We start from the raw sequence: 20,576 nt of genomic DNA on the forward strand, positions 1-20,576 counted from the left end.
TACTGCCAGCACATAAATCATACTATTAACAGCTACAACAGTTTTTATAGGTGAATGCTTCTAAGCATGATAAATTATCGTATTCACTTCATGAAGAAAAATATTGGTCCTTCCTCTACACAGTAAATTTCTCAATGATGACATTTAGAAGAATATTCTCTGAATTTAAGTATTTCAGAGTACAACACAAAATATCGAGGAACAGAGATGCACATGCTACTAAGGAGCTGCTTAGCCAAGTTTTTTCTTAAAACTTAATAACAAACTATAGAAAAGAGAGGCAATTAGAAAATGTGATTTAGCTATCGTTAATCTACATCAAAGGATTATAATGATGTACATTGTGTGCCTTTCAAATTATTCTCTATTATAGGTTTCACAACAGAAGTTGAGAAATCTCTTTGACAAACTAGTCTCTTATTAAAAATCAAAGGAAAGTACTTTGCTACCATCTGTGCAACATTAACGCTTTACTGAAGAATGACTATTTGGTAAGTTAAGAAGTATTTAGTTCTATTTTAAAAAACAACAGCAACACAGCTATTAAACCACCCATCTTCATCTATTATAAAAAAGTCACAGCATATATAAAACACTATGTAATCAGTACAGAAAAACTGGCATCTCTCTAAATCAGAAAAACAGAAAGGGAAATCGTTATCTTATGAAAGCATAATCAAAGTATTTTTTTTTAATGTCACCAACACCAACGTGTTTCACAGAACCTGACCAGCACCTGCAAGGTCTAATTTAATATGATGGGATTCAAGAAAAAATAAAAACTTTTAAGTTTAATTCCATTAGTAGAAAGCAGACTATGTTATAAAGAATAAGGTAAATTTATCCATAAATAGTTGTCAGAAAAACCTGGCAAACAATTTCTTCTCTTTAAGGACACCGAACTGAGAAAAATCTGTTCAAGTATGTTCAAATGTTTAGAAGCTCATTTTAGAAAGTATTGCTATAAATCAGCCTTCTTTATCTCCAGTATACCATATACTATGTCCATGATTTGACAAGTTCTTCCTAATTACCCATCTTAATTACAGTAATTAAATATTTTATAGTAATTGCAACTAACAAAGTTCATCTGGAAGATAAATTGTGCACTACAGAGTTTTTCAAAAGATAGAAAAAATGTGGGAGATGTTCAGCCATTGCACGTAATTCGTCATCTTCAACACCTGACCATCTAACAGACTCATAAAACTTCAGAGCTAGACCTTAAGGATCATTTAATCTAATACCCTGATCTTATAATGAGATCATTTTCCAATCTCCTCATTATAAAGAGGATCAACAATCATTTGTCCCCAACAATTGGTTCCCTCTACCCATTATATAGTTTACCATATACAACTTAAGTTTTAGTACTTACTAGATGATAAACTAACGCAAAAGTACTACATAAAATATACTGAATAAACTATACAGAAACAAAAGGAAATACTCCAGAAAAAAATTTCAAATGCCCTTCAAGGCTAATTCGTTTTGTGAAGACTTTGGGGAGAAAAGTTGGTTGAGAACGCAACTTACATTAAAGTAGAAAAATCTGTGCACCACTGAAATCACAGATCTAGATACAAATTTATTATTTCAATATGTTTATACTCTAGATTTATTGTCATTTTCTATCAAGGTAGCAAAGGAGAATGTTTACCACTATAAAATGAATTATTTAAAACAATCTAAGAATTTGTTTTAATATTATTTTAATTAAACATATTTTTAAAATTTATTATTATATTTTTACATTCTAATGTTGTGGTGGAGCAGTTGTAGGGGAGGGGGGAGAGGAGAAGGGGAAGGAAGATAGGGTGAGAGAACTCCTACGTGGGTTCATGGGAACCCTGTTAGTGGTCTTGCCAGGCTGGAGGCCACCAAGGCCCTGTTCTCCCCTTTTGCCTCCAAGCAACTTCATCCAAAGGGCACAGCCGGGGCTTCTGCCAGCTCTTACTCCCTGTGCTCACCAGGGCCAGCCTTGAAGTGGCTGGGGCTTGAAATGGTTGAAGCAGTCCTTTCTTTCTCTCATCGTGGCTCTTCCTGTCTTCATGAACTCCACAGGTCTCTCCTCCTGTTTCCCTGAGCTCTAATGGCCCCAGCTTGGCAGTCATTGCTTTTTAATAGCTGTAAATTGGTTGATTGTGGGAGAGGGCGATGCTGGGTACCGTCTATTAAGCCATCCTGATCGGAAGTCGATCTTAATTAAATTTAGTCTCTAGGATATGAATTAGCCTTACCACTGCCAATTTTTATCCAACTCAATCCAACAAACATAATGAATACCTACACTTCTAATGAAAACATTGTGCTAAATGGAGAAACGATAAGCAAGAAACTTACAACATGACCAACCTGTCCTTAATTTCTTCACCTACAGCATAAGGTGATTAAAGACCTTTGAGATCCTAAAATTCTGATTATATGTTATCTAAACAGTGAAATTTCAATTTATTTAAAATAAGTAATGCTGAAGGCAGCATTGCTAAAGTCTGCTAAGGACTAAAGTAATTATTACTCATTATAAGGAAAACGAATGCAAAATGTCCTTCAGAAAATGAATCATCACAATTCTCTTTCTAAACTCCACCTCGACCTACATGATAAAAACAGCATTCTAAAAGGCCTTAGGTCTCCCCCAGAAACATGTTCTAAATTCAGTTTTCCTATCTTCTTTAATGATGAAATATTAAGGCATTTCATATACCATGGTCCACAAAATATGAAAATTACACTAATGATTAGCATTACTAACTATATAGTAAAATTTCTAAAGAGAAGTCTAACTTATTTTTCTTTGTACTCCATGGTAACTGGTACTCCAGTATGCCACAACTGACAGCAGTCAACCCATCGGGGTTACTCTGCTCCCATTTTAAACCTTTCAAAATGTCACATTACTCATTATGGTTTAATTGTGGGTCCCCCTCCCCCATTCATATATTGAAGTCCTAAACCCCAGTACCCCAGAATGTGACCTTATTTGGAAACGGTCATTGGAGGTGTAATTAGTTAGTTTAAAATGAGGCTATCCTGGAGTGGGGTGGGCCCCTAATACAATATGACTGGTGTCCTTATAAAAAGGGAAAATTTGACACAAACACATATCTAAGGAGAACACCATGTGAGCATGAAGACAGCCATCTACAAGCCAAGGAGACAGGCCTGGAACAGATTCTCCCCTCACAGACCTCAGGGGGAATCAACCTTGCATGCACCTTGATCTCAGACTTCTAGCCTTCAAAACTGTGAGACCATAGATTTGTTGTTTAAGCCACCCAGTTTGTGGTAGGTACTTTGTTATAGCAGATCTAGCAAACAAATACATTACTATACAGCAATTGTAGAAGACTCAAATCAAAACATCATGACAGCCACAAACCTCAAAATTGCACCCCAAATTCCAATGCATGGCCAATAATCCTAACAGACCACAGACATTTAAGAATCTAATGAAAGCCACGTTCACAAAGACATGAACATTTTTCATAATATACACTTAACTCAAGAGGCTCACTGATCCTTCCCAGCCCCCAACTCTGTCAAAATTTCACAGACCTTTGATTACGTACCCTTGCCTTAATCCACAGCATCACACACCAATCTTTTCAACTAGAAAATAAACACTATCAGCACTGTATTTGAATAAGAAGGAAAAGAGTTCAAATGAACTAATGATAAAAGTCTTCCTCATTGTGTTCTTAAAGAGTTTTACAAACACATTTTTTTTTTAAAAGGTAAGTATGTTAAAAAAAAGTGTATGTATAATTACATTTGAAAATAAGTAAAACTTTACCACTATAGTAAATTTTATCATAAAAGAATGGAGTCTAATACAATGAACCAGGTAACTAGCGAAATAAACTTTTAATACGTAGACTATGATTTAAATTCTTGTTCTTAAAAATATGAAGCTCTGGTCAATAAGATTCAAAGTATTTGACTTTATTTTGTCCCATCAACTTCATTTTTTTTTTTCCTTTTTTGTCTTTTTCTGTGTCAGGCAACGGATCGCAACCCTCAGTGTCGCCCCCATACCGGACCGGGACCGGCAACGGGATCGCAAACCTTGGTGTTGCCCCCGCGCCTCGCTCAGCCAGTGAGCGGGAACTGGTCTGTATGTGGGATCCGAACCCTTGGCGGGAGCGCCTCCGCGCTTCCCAAGCTGCGCACTAGCACAGTGCGCCACCGGGCCGGCCCCTCAACTTCATTTTTAGAAGCTGACAGCAACACATCATGTCAGGATTCTAAGAACAAAAGATTTAAAACGAGAAATCCAACAATTTTATATGAGCATCAGCAATCATTCATGGTATCCTGCCAGTCAAGAAAAGGTTCTGCTACAAACACATACTAAAATGACATGATCTGGTCAATAAAAAGATAATTCCAATATTCAATTATGAAGATTCAAAACAGTTTACTTTCTTTCCACAGCTAATTAATTCTCAGTAGAAAGCACAATGGGAAGACATATAGATAATACACAAAATCCAAGAACAATTTAAAAAACATTATCCCCCATTTAAATAGAAAAGAAAATGAATACTAGATTTTTGCTCTTTCAATATGTGCTCATCTAATTAATTCAGTCTAGAAAAGTGATCCATAGAAGAATGTTGTATTCTATCTTGCAAAAGTGTATTTAAGTGATTTAAGCACTATTAAGGACAAAATCACTATTCCATATGTATTCTACAGAAATTATCATAACTGTAAAATGCAGGCAGTATAAAGTAGTGAAAGTCTCCGGACTGATAATCAGAAGAAATGGGTTCTATTTCTCCTGCTCTAGTACTAAGCACATGTGTGACTATATGCAAGATCATTCAATCTCTCTGGACCTTGGTTTCTCATCTGTAAAATAAGGGAGTTAGACTTAATTATCTTTATAGATCTTAAAATCTGAAATATGTCATTCAGAATTTCTGACAGATCCTTTATATACTTTATGTAATCAATATGAATTCATTGGTTATATAACTATGAAAGACAATATTTCTCACCTGAAGGCTTATTGTCACGTAGTAAATTTCGAAGCTTACTGCAAATTTGGATCATGCTGTCCAACTGTCTATTTATCTTCACATCTTGTATCCACGCTGGGGTATAACACACAGGACATCCACTTCCAATGCAGTCACTTACACAATCACTTAAAAAGAATTAAAATAACAACAAAAACCCATTCAGCAGAACTGAATTCGAAAAAATAAATAATAAACAGTTTGAACAGAAGTAAATGAAGCAGAGGTTGTGCTAACATACAACGGTCAAGGTTCCTTTTAACTTTTGGGGTCACAGACCTTTGCAAATCTGATAAAGATATATCCACACTCCTGTATAAAAAGGGCATTCACAACCCTCCTCTCCTAAAGCTTATGTGTGAATTCCAGAATAAAAATCCTATAAATTTCCTCCTTCCTTAGTCTCACCATATCGGTTCTAACAGGACTGGGTAATAACAGTTGTAAAAGCCACATCTCCCGCAAGCACTACATTTTTTGTCATGTGACCCTCTCATTTGTAGGCACAGAAAATTCTTACAGTATAAACTATCCTCAAACAAAACCTGTGTATACAAAATTTTTGTATCCTTGACTTCTAGCAATGATTCCTGACAAAAAGTAACTCAAAAAAGGTTGTAAAATTAATCTGTAATCCATACTGGAGCTAGGAAAGATACCTGAGATCATCAAATTCAATAAATGTCACAAGTTCAACAAATGTCCAATTTTTTTAAGCAAAGAAACTTGTGTGTTTGTTTTCTTAAAGCTTAGAAATCTAACTTGGAACCCCAAAACAAAAAAAATAGGTAAACTAATTACTCAGGCAATTTAAATCATCAATTTTTGAATAATACTTAATTATTTGAGGAATACCAGTAAAATGTAATCTGAAAACCATTCATCAAGAACCATCACCTCATTGTCAGATAAAAAAAATGAGATCCATTTAATTAAATTACTTACCCAGCACTGCACTAGTACTCAGATCAGCCTATTTTATATATTCTATAACATTTGTTTTATAACTAGTATTCCCAAACTATTTTATATACATTAATCCAGAATTCTGGAGAAATATGTCATTTCTCAACAGCTCTGCATAACTCAGTGAGCCAATACTTCTCAAATGACCGATGCATTATGTCATTAAATCATGCTGGGTAAAAGATCAATTCAAAGTACTGGATAAACCAATGTACAGAGTTACAGAGTACAAAAATTCATTGATATAGTTCCAGATTACACTGGGATGAACCTAAAGAAATTAGCAATTGTCAAGTTTTGCTGTAATATCATAGAAGAATATCCACAATTATCTAGAAAGGCTATTAAAATACTCCTTTTACCAACTACAAATATGGGTAAGGCCAGATTTTCTTTGCATACTTTAATAAAAGCAACATTGAATACATAAGCAGATATGAAAATCCAGCTGTCTGCTATTCAGCAAGACATTACAAAGATTTGCAAAAATGTACAGTGGTGCTCCACGAAGTTTGCAGAAAAATGGAATTAAAAGATAATACGAATTTTTCCATGAACTTTTTGAAGGCCCATCATAAAATAGTGCAACTCTTCTATTTTTTCTCTGGTTTGTAAAATAGTTATTTTTCCCCCCCAAAAATTGTTATTTATGTTAGTACATAATGGGTTCTTTATTTTCAAATGAATTAATATTTTTTTAAAGTCTCAGTTTTATATGGTAAACACACACACACATGCATATATATACAAAAGCTCTTTATGGTTTTCAATACTGAAAAATTTTTAAAGTAGTCTGAGACCAAAGAGTTTGAATACCCCGCCACACATCTTAAATGAATTACAGTAATGTGTCGCTTAACGATGGGGATAAATTCCTTCTGAGAAATCCATCGTTAGCCGATTTCCTCCTTGTGCAATTATAGAATGCAATACATAAACTTACATGATTTAGCCTACCAAATACCTAGGCTATGTGGTATCATCTTTTAAAACCTCACTGCTTAACAGTTTTATGTAACTGGAAATCTGCAAAGATTATGAACAGCTGCCTTAACTCTTGGCTTCATAATTAAGATGAATCAAAACTACACTGAATGGATTCTTCCCTATGCTCATGTCATATACACATGATCATTTTCTCTCAAGATGTTCTCACACCTCTCTTAATCTTTATTGGCTGTTTTAAGTCATAGAGCCCTTTAGAATCTGATTAAATGTATGAATCTCCCCCCACACACACATTTTGTATACAATTTAATCAAGTCCCTTATGCTCTAGCAGCTCTCTCAATGACCTATTGTATACAATGAGCAAACTCCCCAAGAATCAGCTAAAACAAAATAAATCTGCTTGCTACAGAGTGGAGAGAGGGAGTATGCTCATGGAAGTTTGGAGGCAGTGACATTTGAGCTGAAATTTAACTGATGAAAAGTGAGCCTCACTAAAATCTGGCAGAAGTACATTCCACAAGGAAGAAATAGCAAGTGCAAAAATCCTGGGCAGAAGAAAGTTTGGTGCGTTTAATAGACTAAATGGAGAAGGCAGCTGGAACAGTGTGAGCCAGCAGGAAGGGAGGTCCAAGAGGCAGGCAGGATCTAGGTCTTGTCAGTGTCTGTAGACCTGAGTGCAGAGGTTAGATTTTATTCTAATTCCAATAGGAAGCTACTACAGGATTTTAAGCAGGGCAATGACATGGACATAATTTACATTTTTAAAAGATCACTGACAAGAATGTAGAAAATGGGGAAGCACTGATGATGCCAGAAAGAAGAGACCAGTTAGGAACCGATCACAATAGTCTGAAGAGACAGAATATGACGGTAGCTTGGACTGAAATGTAAACAGTAGCAGATATAGAAAAAAGTGGGAAAATTCATGATTCAGGACACTTTTGAGGTGGAACCAACGGAACTTAATCATGTCAGCATAAGGAAGAAAAATAACAATCAGGTATGACATGTGGTTTTTTTCCTTATACAACTTTGTAGTCAGTGGTACCACTGATTGCAATGAAGATTACACAGGCAGGAACAGGTTGACGTCAAGGATGATCAAGAGATCTGTTCTGAATGTATCAAGTTTGAAATGCCTTTCTGACATCCAAACAGAGCTATCAGATAAGCAATAGGTACCATTTCCTATCCCATCCTCCTAGTGGATATGCCCCATCTGTGTTTCTAGAAATAAAATTGGGACCCCCAAGCATAGCTGCCCCCACACATCCTTAGCCCACTTATTTTCATATATGCTCAAACTTCAGAATGCAATCAGTTCATACCAGATAGTCATATACTTATAACTTAATTAAAAACTTAATTCAAAGGAGGTTATATTAATCCTGTCTCATAGACGATTAAACTAAAACGGCACCTCAATTGATTTCTCTGAACAAGAAATAGGATGAGATGAAAATCTAATCACCTAACCTATAAACCAGAGCTTTCACACTATAACATGGACATAATTTCATGACAACTGTTACAGGCTATTGTGTTCCCCGAGAAGATGTTGAAATCTTAACCCCCCAGTACCCATGAACGCGACCTAACTTGTTAATAAGGCCTCTGTAGATGATCAAGTTAAGATGAGATCATTAGGGTAAGCCCTAATCCAATATAACTGGTATTCGTATAAAAAAGGGAAATTTGGACACAGAGACAAAAATGTACACAAGGGAGAATGCTGTGTGAACATGGCGGTAATCATCAGAATGATGTATCTACAAGCCAAGGAAAGGCAAGGATTGCCAGAAACCCTCTGATGGAGTTTGGATGTTTTGGTCCCCTCCCAAACTCATGTGGAAATTTGATTCCCAATGTGGCAGTGCTGGAAACTGACTGAGTCATGGGGGTAGATCCCTCATGAATGGATTAGTGCTCTCCCTAGGTGGGCAGAGTAATGAATGAGTTCTCGCTCTACTAGTTCCCTCAAGAGCTGGTTGTTTATAGGACCCTGGCACCTCGCCCCTCTCTCTCTCTCTTGCTCCCTCTCGCCATGTGATCTGTTTGTACCCGCTACCTGCCTGCCACTTTCTGCCATGATTAGAAGCAGCCTGAGGCCCATGCCAGATGCAGCTGTCCCAGAATCGTAAGCCAAATAAACCTTTGTTCTTTATACATTACCCAGTTTCAGGTATTTCAGTTATAACACAAATGGGCTAACATACCCACCAAATGCTAGAAGAGAGTCATGGAACAGATTCTCTCTCACGGCCCTCAGAAGAGCTGCCAACACCTTAATCTCAGACTTCTAGCCTGCAGGACTATGAGACAATAAATTTGTTCTAAGCCACCCAGTTTTGGGTACTTTGTTATGGCAGCCCTAAGAAAGTAATACAGTAACTGTAAGAACTAGACTTTCATAATTTTGAAAGTCTAGATTCAAAACTTAATTGGAAGATTAAAAAATACACATTTAAATTATATAAAAGACATTAATTTTTTCTCCCAAGGTTAACAAAGCTATTTACTGAGCTCTGTAACTATGGTCAAGTACTCTTCTTTTAGCTTTTATTTTCTTATTTGTAAACTAAGACAGTTATAAGGATCAAAATGAGATAATGTATAGTAAGTTACTTTGTGGACTATGAAAGTTACACAAACATGGAGTACTATTATTACTGAAATCATTCCATGGTTGTTAGCTAGTAAAAATATAGCTATGCTATACACATCAAGCCATAATTACTTACCTACAGAAGATATGTTCACAACCTCCTAAGCACACAGGCTCCCTCAGAATATTAGTGCTGTTTGAATAAAGGAAAATGAAATCAAGACTTAGGTTATTGTTAGATAAACATTTCTTGCTCAATATTCCATAAGTTTAAGACCCAACACTACCATGTTTTTCTCTTTCTCAAAGCAGGAGATATTAAGAATACATTCATTTGGAAGGCTGTTACTCTCTGGTTAAATACTGCATCATCACACATCTGCTGAATTCAAACAGCAACTACCAAACCCAATACAAGTTATAATGCTTTTTGTAACGTATTTGTTGGGAAGTCGGAGTAAGGAACAACTTTGTTCAAGCACCTCTAAACCTCTTAGAGGCAAAACCAACCAATGTCTGCTTCTTTCAACTAGGGTACACTTTCACATAATGTTTCAAAGGGTAGACCATAAATCTCAAAATGAGACCCACAAGTAAACTATATAATGGATTGTACAAGTGAGAACATTTCTGACAGTGGAGGGCGGTAACTAGATAGGACGCTGCGACAACAGGTATGAACCAGAACTGCGCAAGCAAACCAGGATACCTGGTCGCCTTAACCATAAAAATCAATGGTTTCCCCTACGAAAACGTGTGTTTCTTGCTATTGTTAAGTAACCATCTATTTTTCACAGATGTCCTGTCAAAAATACAGCCATTCTTTCAGTTCACAGGAAGTTGACTGTTTTGCTCTTTCAGCAAGTGCAAACAGACATCATCAGGTTGGCAGTCTGCAGACTGAATGAGATTCACTGCATTGAGGAAAGAGAAAAAGAGACAAAAATATTCCCAATGTTGTCCATCAGTATTTAATCTACATTTGACAGTATTAAGAAGGTAATGATAATTACTAAAAAACACACACAAAGTCATTACAGTGGGGCTAATGTAGCAAGAGCAAACCAGAAAAGTAAGGCTTTAAAGGATGAACATTTTTTGTGCGTGATTTATTACACTGACCCTAGGACCTTTACGTATTTACACCATTGTTATCCAATTACCTCTGTGCACATGCCACCTATCAATAAAAACATTCTCCACATTTCTTGAAAGATCAAAAGTATCACACTGCACATTTTAATAGATATGAACACCAAAGTGAAATTGAGCTTTCAGAAAGAGTGTTATAAACAGAATGTACACCCATCATGTTTTTCTCAAGATACTGAAAACGGTGCTCACTGACATTACAAAACCCATTACTTTTAAAAACTCACAATATCTAATTTTTCTATCACACTATGTACAATAGACTGATAAAAATATGACTTTTGCGATTTTGGCAATTACGATGATCTCTTTTACAATGTTCATGCTGTTCCTATAATTTTTGTTCATTATTTGACCTACCAAGCCTAACCTCCTCTTCCCAATCACGTGTGCTGAACTCTGCTTCCCTGTAAGCTCTGCCTCTAAGATCTCAAAAGTGGTGTTATCACACCTCCCATCACAAAATCCTTCCTCTATCATTTATTGCATCATCCTGGCCAAACCTCCACCTTCAGGTTGCTCTCCACCTTGAGGGAACTCCATTCAGTCCTGTAGCTCTCTGGGATCCCTATTCTGCCCAGGCCACAGAGTTAGCTACTTCAGTGCCTTCTGTGCCATACCCTAATTTGTTTGGTAGCTTCTTCATTTCTGTATCTCAACCAAAGTGATGTATTACATGTTCCACGAGTAAACAAATAAATGAATAGATGACCATTCAAAATGATCTCCATGTTCCTAAACCTCATTAACCTTTATGGAGCTAAAGGGTGTGAGCTTTTCACAACCTAAACACAGTCCCACATCCTCACCAGTAATCTTACCCCTCCATCCAGTCCCAGGGGAAAGATTTTCTTCAGCCATTCTTCCCTCTTAAGACATGCTGCTCTTCTGCCTTAGCTCCCATAGCTTCCCTGTCTCCTGTAGTCCTTGATTCTCATCGCTGTAGTTGCCTTTCTTCTACTTGGATCTAAACATGCACAGGTACTGTCTCCTTCAACTTTCTTTTCATCCTGCCGCTTCCTTGTACCCTAGCTCTTCCCTTTCTTGAACACATAAAAGTTCTTGAAAAAGTACTCTATAGCAGCTAACTCATCTCCTTATCCCCAGGGCTTTTACTCCCTCCACTCCACTGAAACTGCTCTCCAAAGCATTTTTGGTCTTCATTCTCTCTGACCACTCTGTGAAATAACATTGACTTTGCCTTTTTTCTGGAAATCCTTCCTTCTACTAAGTTTTAATTATCTTACAGCACATTTATCTGGCTATTTCAGCATTTCTTTAACTGCTGCTTTTCCAATCTCTCCATGGAGGCATACCCCCCCACTATGCAGACCACAGCCTTCTGACTTTCTCTGGCAATACTGGACTCATGGGCTATTTCAGCATTTCTTTAACTGCTGCTTTTCCAATCTCTCCATGGAGGCATACCCCCCCCACTATGCAGACCACAGCCTTCTGACTTTCTCTGGCAATACTGGACTCATACCTTGATTCTGCTTCTAAACTTTAAATTTCCTTCCTTAGATTACTCTGAACCCTTTCTCCATAGTTCTTACCCTTCACTCTAGCAGTAAGACGTAATCATTTCCAGAAAAAAGGCAAAGTCAATGTTATTTCACAGAGTGGTCAGAGAGTTCCAGAAAAAAGGCAAAGTCAATGTTATTTCACAGAGTGGTCAGAGAGTTCCAGAAAAAAGGCAAAGTCAATGTTATTTCACAGAGTGGTCAGAGAGTTCCAGAAAAAAGGCAAAGTCAATGTTATTTCACAGAGTGGTCAGAGAGTTCCAGAAAAAAGGCAAAGTCAATGTTATTTCACAGAGTGGTCAGAGAGTTCCAGAAAAAAGGCAAAGTCAATGTTATTTCACAGAGTGGTCAGAGAGTTCCAGAAAAAAGGCAAAGTCAATGTTATTTCACAGAGTGGTCAGAGAGTTCCAGAAAAAAGGCAAAGTCAATGTTATTTCACAGAGTGGTCAGAGAGGAGAGCGTGGTGCTGACAACACCAAGTCAAGGGTTAAGATCCCCTTACCGGTCATCTTTAAAAAAAAAATTGTACTTCGAATTCTGTATCTAATCATCTTCAACAGTACAAAATTAAGACGTAATAGGTAATAAGAAAACTCATCTTTGAGAGTAGGAAGTAAAGAAGTTAATAATGTCTAAAATGAAAAAAATTGAAAAACCATAAAAAGCAATATAAAATATTATTTAGAGATGTAGAGGTAAATGCTTGAAAAACTAAAAAAAAAAAAAAAGAGGTTGTGTTTGAGGTACAGAACCCATGGGTAGTGAAGGATGAGGCAAGAATATTTCCATTATAGTCTTCGCCCTACTGACTTTGTCAACTATGATCACATATAGTTTTAACTCAAAAAAATTTTACACGTAAAGGAACATGACAAGGATATTCACCACAGCACTGCTTGTTAGAGCAAAAAACTGGAAACAACCTAAATTTTTACCACCAAGGAAATGGTTAAATAAATCACGACATATGTACCTGCTGTATAGTATCCTCTCATCTGCGGTATGTAATAGTTATATAAAAACCTCTTATAAAGGATACACAAGAAACTGATTAATTGTGATAATTGCAGAGAAGGATTCAGACTTATCTGTCATTCATTTAACAAATATGTAATGACCATATACTGTTATTTTAATTCTTTCACATATGCATGTATTTTTTTAAAAAAAATTAGTATTAAAAAGTTCATCACAATCCGGTAACACCCAAGCCATGCAACCTTTTCTCTCATTGCTCCTCAAGAAAACTCTGCTCTGGGCAGGCCAGTATCTATAAAAATTCTCAAAGATCTTACGTCCAATTCCAACTCCATGTCTTTGCTCAAACTGTTCTCCCCAGAGTGAATACACTTCTTCCTCCCAACTATACAAGCCCAACACATTTCCTCCTCCCAACTATACAAGCCCAACACATTACCCAAATATTGTTTGAGATGGTATAATAAAAATGACAATAAACGAATAAGCATGGGGATAACTTGAATTTTAGTCTCCATGCCATCACTTATCCAAAATCCATGCCATGCACCAGACATGTAAAGAAAACAAAGCTGATGTGACTATGTTACACTCTTATCTAAGGTGCTTATAATCTAGCTAGGTAGTTACACAAGCCAAATTAATATTTCACTTAAGAGAGGTACAAAACCCTCTAAAGTTCCAGAGAAGAAAGATGGCATCTAGTTGGGGTTCTGGAATTCATTGCCGAAAAATAAATATTTTGTATTTTAACTGCCTGATGCTCTATTTTTCTTGCCTCCAAATAGATTACAGCCCTATAAACAAGAGATCTTGACTTTCATTTTGTCTGAGCTTCCCAACGTACCATTACCTACCTACCATGAAACTGTATGAATAATAGAATTTTTAAAAATCTTTAGCGAATGAACCAAAGACTACACACAAAAACACATTTGTATCAACAATTCTATTTTATCTGTACCCTATTTTCTGTCTATATATGTATTATTAGAAAGAAAAAAATTCAGATGAATAAGAAAAGCCATTTGTATGGTAACAGGACTTCTGTACCTTGAAAATTCAGCTACTCTACTTTCTATCTGCAGTCATATTTCTGTAACTTCACATGTACTTGATTTGGGAAGACTGGTGGAGTCAAAGGATTATAACTTGGAGAAGAATTAGATAGTGAGAATAAACAATTAAAAAAAGATCCAATTGATACAAAATTTTCTTTGCAAAAACAAAAAAAGAAAGTAAACACAATTGAGATTACAATACTGAGGTATATATCTACCTCTTAACTGAATGGCTCCCCAAGCTTCCATGAGATATCAACTGCTATTTAATACTAGGCAAGAACAGTTACCATAGTACTCTTACATTTTAGAGAATCCTCAAAGTATTTTAAGTGTTGGACCAATGCATTTAACATCAAAATGCACAAGCTCTCCAAGACAATTAAACAATGTTGTGTTGATCTTTAGGAGAATAAACGAAGACTTTAACAAGTAAGGTATACGGATAATGGTGTGGAAGCATCTTATTTTGTAATGCACAAGCTCTCCAAGACAATTAAACAATGTTGTGTTGATCTTTAGGAGAATAAACGAAGTCTTTAACAAGTAAGGTATACGGATAATGGTGTGGAAGCATCTTATTTTGTACAATTATTTCATATTCAAGTAAATCACAAGGGAAAAATAAAAAATCACATCTTGATTGTTTAGTGTCAACAAATGTTAAATGAATGAGTCAAATATTCCCAAAGTCAAACAGGCAATAGAACTCTATTAGTGACTAATAGTGATAGAATCTACTACCAGAGACAGATAAGCCACAGAGGATATCGTGTACACCTGATTCAAATAATGTTGGTTATCCTGTCTTCTATTCCCTTTCCTCCAAAGCAAAACAATATCTACGTAACTAGGGATCTTCCTCTGTCCTTCAAAGCTCTTCACCTCTTCCACCTGACATTCAAATGTTGCATTTAAAGACTCAAACCTAGGCATGCCTCTTTATACTCTCTTCCCTACCCACTTCCAAAACTCCACCACCTTCAATCACCATTCTTATGTAGATGACTCTAAAATTTCCACTCCCATACTAAAATCTCTCCTCTGAGCCCAGACCTATATACCAATAACTTCATTTATAAGGCCATCCCTGATGTTATGGAGGACAGTGTAAAGGGTACTCACTGTGTCTGGTAACTCTCTCTAGCAGTCACAAGCCCTATAAGACGCCAGCTATTTGTATGCCTGTAATGGGATGGTGCATTTCATGGTTCTAGCTCTAAATCCCAGAGGAAAAGACCTATACCTTCTACATCTGCCCTGAGGCCTTAGTCGCTGCTTACTGTAGGTAATTAACCCCAGAACCTATGGAGGATTCTTGGCAATTTAGGTCAATTAACTAGATCCATCTGGTATTACCACTTGCAAAGGCCCGTTAAATGTGATCCTACCTTAACCTAAATTCTTTCATACGTTAATTTAACAAACACTAAGAAAACTATGTCTGACACTATGGCTACGAATGTGAACCTGTCTTTATGAAATGAGTAGTATAACTGAAGGAGACAGACATTAGTCAACCAATCAAAATACTATGTAAATAAATAAATCCCACAAATAAATACATTCTAATTTGGAGGATATGGTGCAAGCTAAACACCAATGATCCGTGCCCTTTTCTGTGTGTACTTTAACTTCAATAAAAAAATTTTAAGCAATATTTTACATCCAATGGACACTAATAATTATAGAATCTGCAAACTGGAGGAAGCCTTAAAAAAATCAACTAGTACATTTCCTCATTTTATAGACGAGGGCACTGGAGTTCCAGGAAAGCTACAGGAATTCCTCTCCCTGGGAACATAACTATGTGAACCAATTGAATATTTTATTGTTAGGCTACTAATCACTCTGTGATTAACCCTGTCTCAACTCCTTGCCAACCTGACCCTCTTCTTTATTCTATAATTCTTTTTAGCATAGTGTTATGTGCAAATAATCCCATACCTGGCTCCATTAATAAAAATCTATCCATACCTTGAGGCCCAATTCAAAAGTCCAAAAGGCTCTCCTCCACTGGCCCCACCCAAGTACTCTTCTATCCATCCCCTTAGCCTTCATTATAATTTACCCTAAACTGTATGTACATTTTATCCCTTATAATTAAGCATTCACACCTTAAAGGGAGAAAACACATCATTATATCACCGCTAATGCAGTGCCTCAGAGATTTCTTGTTGTTCTAATGACTATCTAGGGCCAGAGCAAACCCAAGGGAGCAATCAAACCACTTAAAGATCACTGGCCTGTAAGAATGCCTCAAACATTCAAAACTCCTGAAAAAAAGGCAAAAGCTAAATGCTGGGGTCAAGAAAGCTACCTTTTATTTTACAAATATTTATATAGTACTTAGTACATAACAGGCACTGCTCTAAGTATCTTATAATTATCAACTCACTTAATCCACATAACAACCTTGTAAGGGAGAAACTAACTCATTTTGCATATGAAAAAAGGAAGCATACAAAGATGAAATAGTTTGCCCAAAATCACTGAGCCAGCATTTGAAGCTAGGGAGTCTGACTCGAGAACCAATGCCCTTAACTACTAAGCTATGCTGCCTCAAAATACAAGGAAATACAAAATTAATCTTGAATGCTTTTTAAATGACAAGAGATAATTCAGAAAAAAATAAAAACTACCTACCCTAAAAGTTACAAGATTACTATTTAACTTCTTACTAAAAGCTGATTAAAGAAGACTTAAGTTATAATCATCATAGATGCCAAATCCCCACCCCCCAAAATACGCCAAGAGGTACCTAATTATTTTAACTCACAAAACAAGAGTCATATGACACCTGGGGCTTGTACACCACAGCTCCTATTATCATTTCCTGCTTCCTTTAGGAACACATTATTATTGTGCTTTCTGCCAACCTCTCAAATGATACGGTCTTCCTGTCTCATTTTTCCAAACTTTAAATAGCTTCTGTCTGGTTGTGAGGCTTGGCCCTAACACAAATGTCGCATGTGGCTCCTGGAACATCAGCTTCACCTTGAAGCCATACTTTTGTTAAAGGTCAAGAAACGATGCTGTGTTATGTAGCCAATCCACCACACCAGAAAGTAATGCTTGCTGCAAAACAGATCCAATGTGCTACACAAGACAGATGACAGCTGGGAACATGAGATAGATGACAGCTGCAAGCTGAATGTGAGGGTAATCGGGGTAATAACTAGCCCACTGGTAGAACTCTGAAACTCTGTAAAAGAACATCCTGACACAATTTCAAATAATGTAACACTGCTTTGAACAGTGGGTAGCAAAAGCAAGAAGCAGACCATCCTGAGTCGCTCCTTTCCAGCGATGATATCAGCAGCTATAAGGGTAAAGGCAGAGGTACAAAGAATGTTTTCCCCCTTGGGTAAGGTGCAACTGGCCATGCTTTATTCAGTAGGTAGTGCCAAACATGCATGGATAACAAGAGAGGCAAGGAACATCATTTCTAAATATTAAACCCCATGTGATATAAAATTTTACACCAAAAAGGATTTTTAAACATTTTACCTCTTAAAACGGTTCTGCAAACTGTTTTCACGTTTTTAAGGGATGTAAAAAAAGTAACAAATAACAAGAACAGGAAACTATTTGTAGCCAGTGAAGCCTAAAATATTTATCATCTGACCCTTTACAGAAAAAACTTTGCAGAGCTCTATGTGAAAATATGCATTCTAAGAAATAGCTAAGATTTAAAAAAAAAAAAAAATCACTGGCGTTCAATATCATTCTCCCACCAATTGGATGAGCTATATTAGAAGTTTGGGCCTACTTACTGATGTCTATCTTTACAATGTATAAGTAACTAAACTCTGCAAGTTGGAAATCAGAGGGGGAAAAAAAAAGTCCAAAATAGAATTATAATCGTTGACAGCTACAAGCAAAAAGAAAACCGGCCAGAGTGATCTTAATGCAGAAATACTGAGCTGTGCACACAGCGGGTGATCAATACACACTTTTAGAAGAAAAGTGAGATAAACCCTCCTTGGGTTTTATAAACCTGCATGGTTTTCATACAGAGCTACAGGAAAAGCAGCAGCAAGGAGCACCACTCATGAAAATAGTCATGCGTTGCTTAACCAGAGGGATATATTCTGAGAAACGCAACGTTAGGCGATTTCGTGGTTGTGCGAACATCAGAGTGCACTTACACAAACCTAGGTGGGAGAACCTATTACTCACCAAGGCTGTATGATGTAGCCTACTGCTCCTATTTGAGTCATGCGCTGCGCTACAACGTGGTGATGTTACAAGGACTACAACTGTCACTAGGCGATAGGAATTTTTCAGCTCCATTGTAACCCTATGGGACCACCTGTGGTACAGGCGGTAGTTCTTGACCCAAAACGTCATTATGCGGTGCATGACTTTACATGTCTTCAGGTGGAATGAAAACGCTCAGAGGACGTCCACACTGCTATAACAGCATGACGGAAAACAAGCAAAAATGATAATAAATAGCAGCTCTAAAAGCTGGACCCCCCAGGCCATACAGAGTTTTGACCAAACCAAGGAATTAAGAAATAGAATGGCAGTGCTTCACAATACAGTCTTCAATCTACCCCTAACAAGGGGACCCCAACATGCCACCCCAACCCTAAAAGCTGCTACGGGGAAAATGTCAATAAGGCCAGTTCAGCAAAGAGTGACAGCTGCTTCAGACAGAGGCCCTCGGGGGCCCTGGGAGTGAGGTTCTGGGATTTCCTTCATCGCAAATACCGGGGCCCTTCCAGAAGAGCAGAAGCCTTAGCCCCACCCCAGCCCTACAGATTCAAACTATTTAGCCACACCTCTGGACGGTTACTTCAGCCCGCTAAAGTTCCACAACTACCGTTTTAGTTGGCTTTGGTGCAATAGGAGGCTGGGCAGCCGCCCGGAACGGCTTGCTGTGCGTGGGGGCGTGGAGGGGGTAACTCACACCCGCACCCTGGGCAGGCGGGTCCTAACTCTGCACATCGGCCCGACTGCCGCGCGGGAGTGGAAGGAGGTCACGGGAGGTTTGAAAAGATCCCCACGCGCCCGAGACTGGGGCGACTCCAGCCCGGGCCTCTGTCCTCGCAATCACCCCCTCGAAGCTCCTTTTTTACCAGCGCGAGCAGCGCAGCAGGTTCTCCAAGCGGTCGAGCGCGGCGCGGCTGTTGGCCCAGGCCACGCGACCCGCCAGCTCCATGGCAGGCGCGGGACGAGGCTCGTTCCCGGAGCGGATCTTCGGCTGCCGGTTCCCCGGCATCGCCCCGCCGTCGCGGGAAAGACTTCTCGGAGCGCGGGAAGCCGAACGAGTACGGCAGCGACAGAGACGCCGCGGGTCTGCTGCCCGACCCCGGCCGAGTGAGCCCAGCGTCTCAGCCGGAAGGACTCCTGGGGGGTCGCGGCGGCTTGAGTGCAGGGCGCGCGGGACTGGGCGGGGCGGCTGAGACACGCCCAAAGCCCGGGGGGCGGGGCCGTGCGAGCAGGCCGGGTGGGCGGGGCTTAAGGGGAAGGGCGGGGCGGAGTGGCTGAAACTCCCTAAGTCTTGACGGGTGGGCCCGAGGGGCGGGGCTGCTGAAACGCGCCAAAGTCCTGGCGCGCGGGCCTGAGGGGCGGGGCGCGCCTGTGGTAGCGCGCAGGCTATTGGCGGGAAGCGGGGCGGGGCCTTAAGCCGGACCGAATGGCCTGAAGCATAAAGCTAAGGATTTCTGTCTCGGCTTTCCAGGAGCGAGGATACGAGCGACCGTCCGCTAAACCTCACCGATGGAAAAATCACAAACCAAGAAACTTTTAGTTGAGCATTATCTACAAAGAGTGCTGTTTTGACTACTGTTCTGCTTGAAAAAGCTTTGCCCGTGACAACGAAGGTACCGCCCTCTTTACTCCTAAGAAAGTAACTTTCTCTTTTCTTCCTCAAGTCTTGACGGGTGGGCCCGAGGGGCGGGGCTGCTGAAACGCGCCAAAGTCCTGGCGCGCGGGCCTGAGGGGCGGGGCGCGCCTGTGGTAGCGCGCAGGCTATTGGCGGGAAGCGGGGCGGGGCCTTAAGCCGGACCGAATGGCCTGAAGCATAAAGCTAAGGATTTCTGTCTCCGCTTTCCAGGAGCGAGGATACGAGCGACCGTTCGCTAAACCTCACCGATGGAAAAATCACAAACCAAGAAACTTTTAGTTGAGCATTATCTACAAAGAGTGCTGTTTTGACTACTGTTCTACTTGAAAAAGCTTTGCCCGTGACAACGAAGGTACCGCCCTCTTTACTCCTAAGAAAGTAACATTCTCTTTTCTTCTCTCCCCCAGCTGTGGGGTGTAAGAGCCGAGTAAAAATAAAGATTTCTTATCTAATTTTA

General features: G+C 38.7%; 1 protein-coding gene across 2 annotated transcripts in view; it reads right to left on the reverse strand.

Moving 5' to 3' along the window:
* Positions 1–19,591, reverse strand: part of BARD1 (BRCA1 associated RING domain 1) — an 80,053-nt gene extending 60,462 nt beyond the window's left edge. The window contains exons 1-3 of one of the 2 annotated variants that reach the window (XM_008592365.1): positions 19,350–19,492; positions 9,685–9,741; positions 5,007–5,155 (exon numbers count right to left, since the gene is read on the reverse strand). In XM_008592365.1, coding sequence (XP_008590587.1) covers positions 5,007–5,155; positions 9,685–9,741; positions 19,350–19,492 — 349 coding nt within the window. Of the gene's footprint in view, positions 1–5,006; positions 5,156–9,684; positions 9,742–19,349 lie in introns of both variants that reach the window. The other variant, XM_008592367.1, reaches the window with a different exon arrangement.
* Between the last annotated feature and the right edge of the window lie 985 nt (positions 19,592–20,576).

This window comes from Galeopterus variegatus, unplaced genomic scaffold (genome assembly GCF_000696425.1).
Source record: "Galeopterus variegatus unplaced genomic scaffold, G_variegatus-3.0.2 Scaffold7833, whole genome shotgun sequence".
Taxonomy (NCBI): Eukaryota; Metazoa; Chordata; class Mammalia; order Dermoptera; family Cynocephalidae; genus Galeopterus; species Galeopterus variegatus.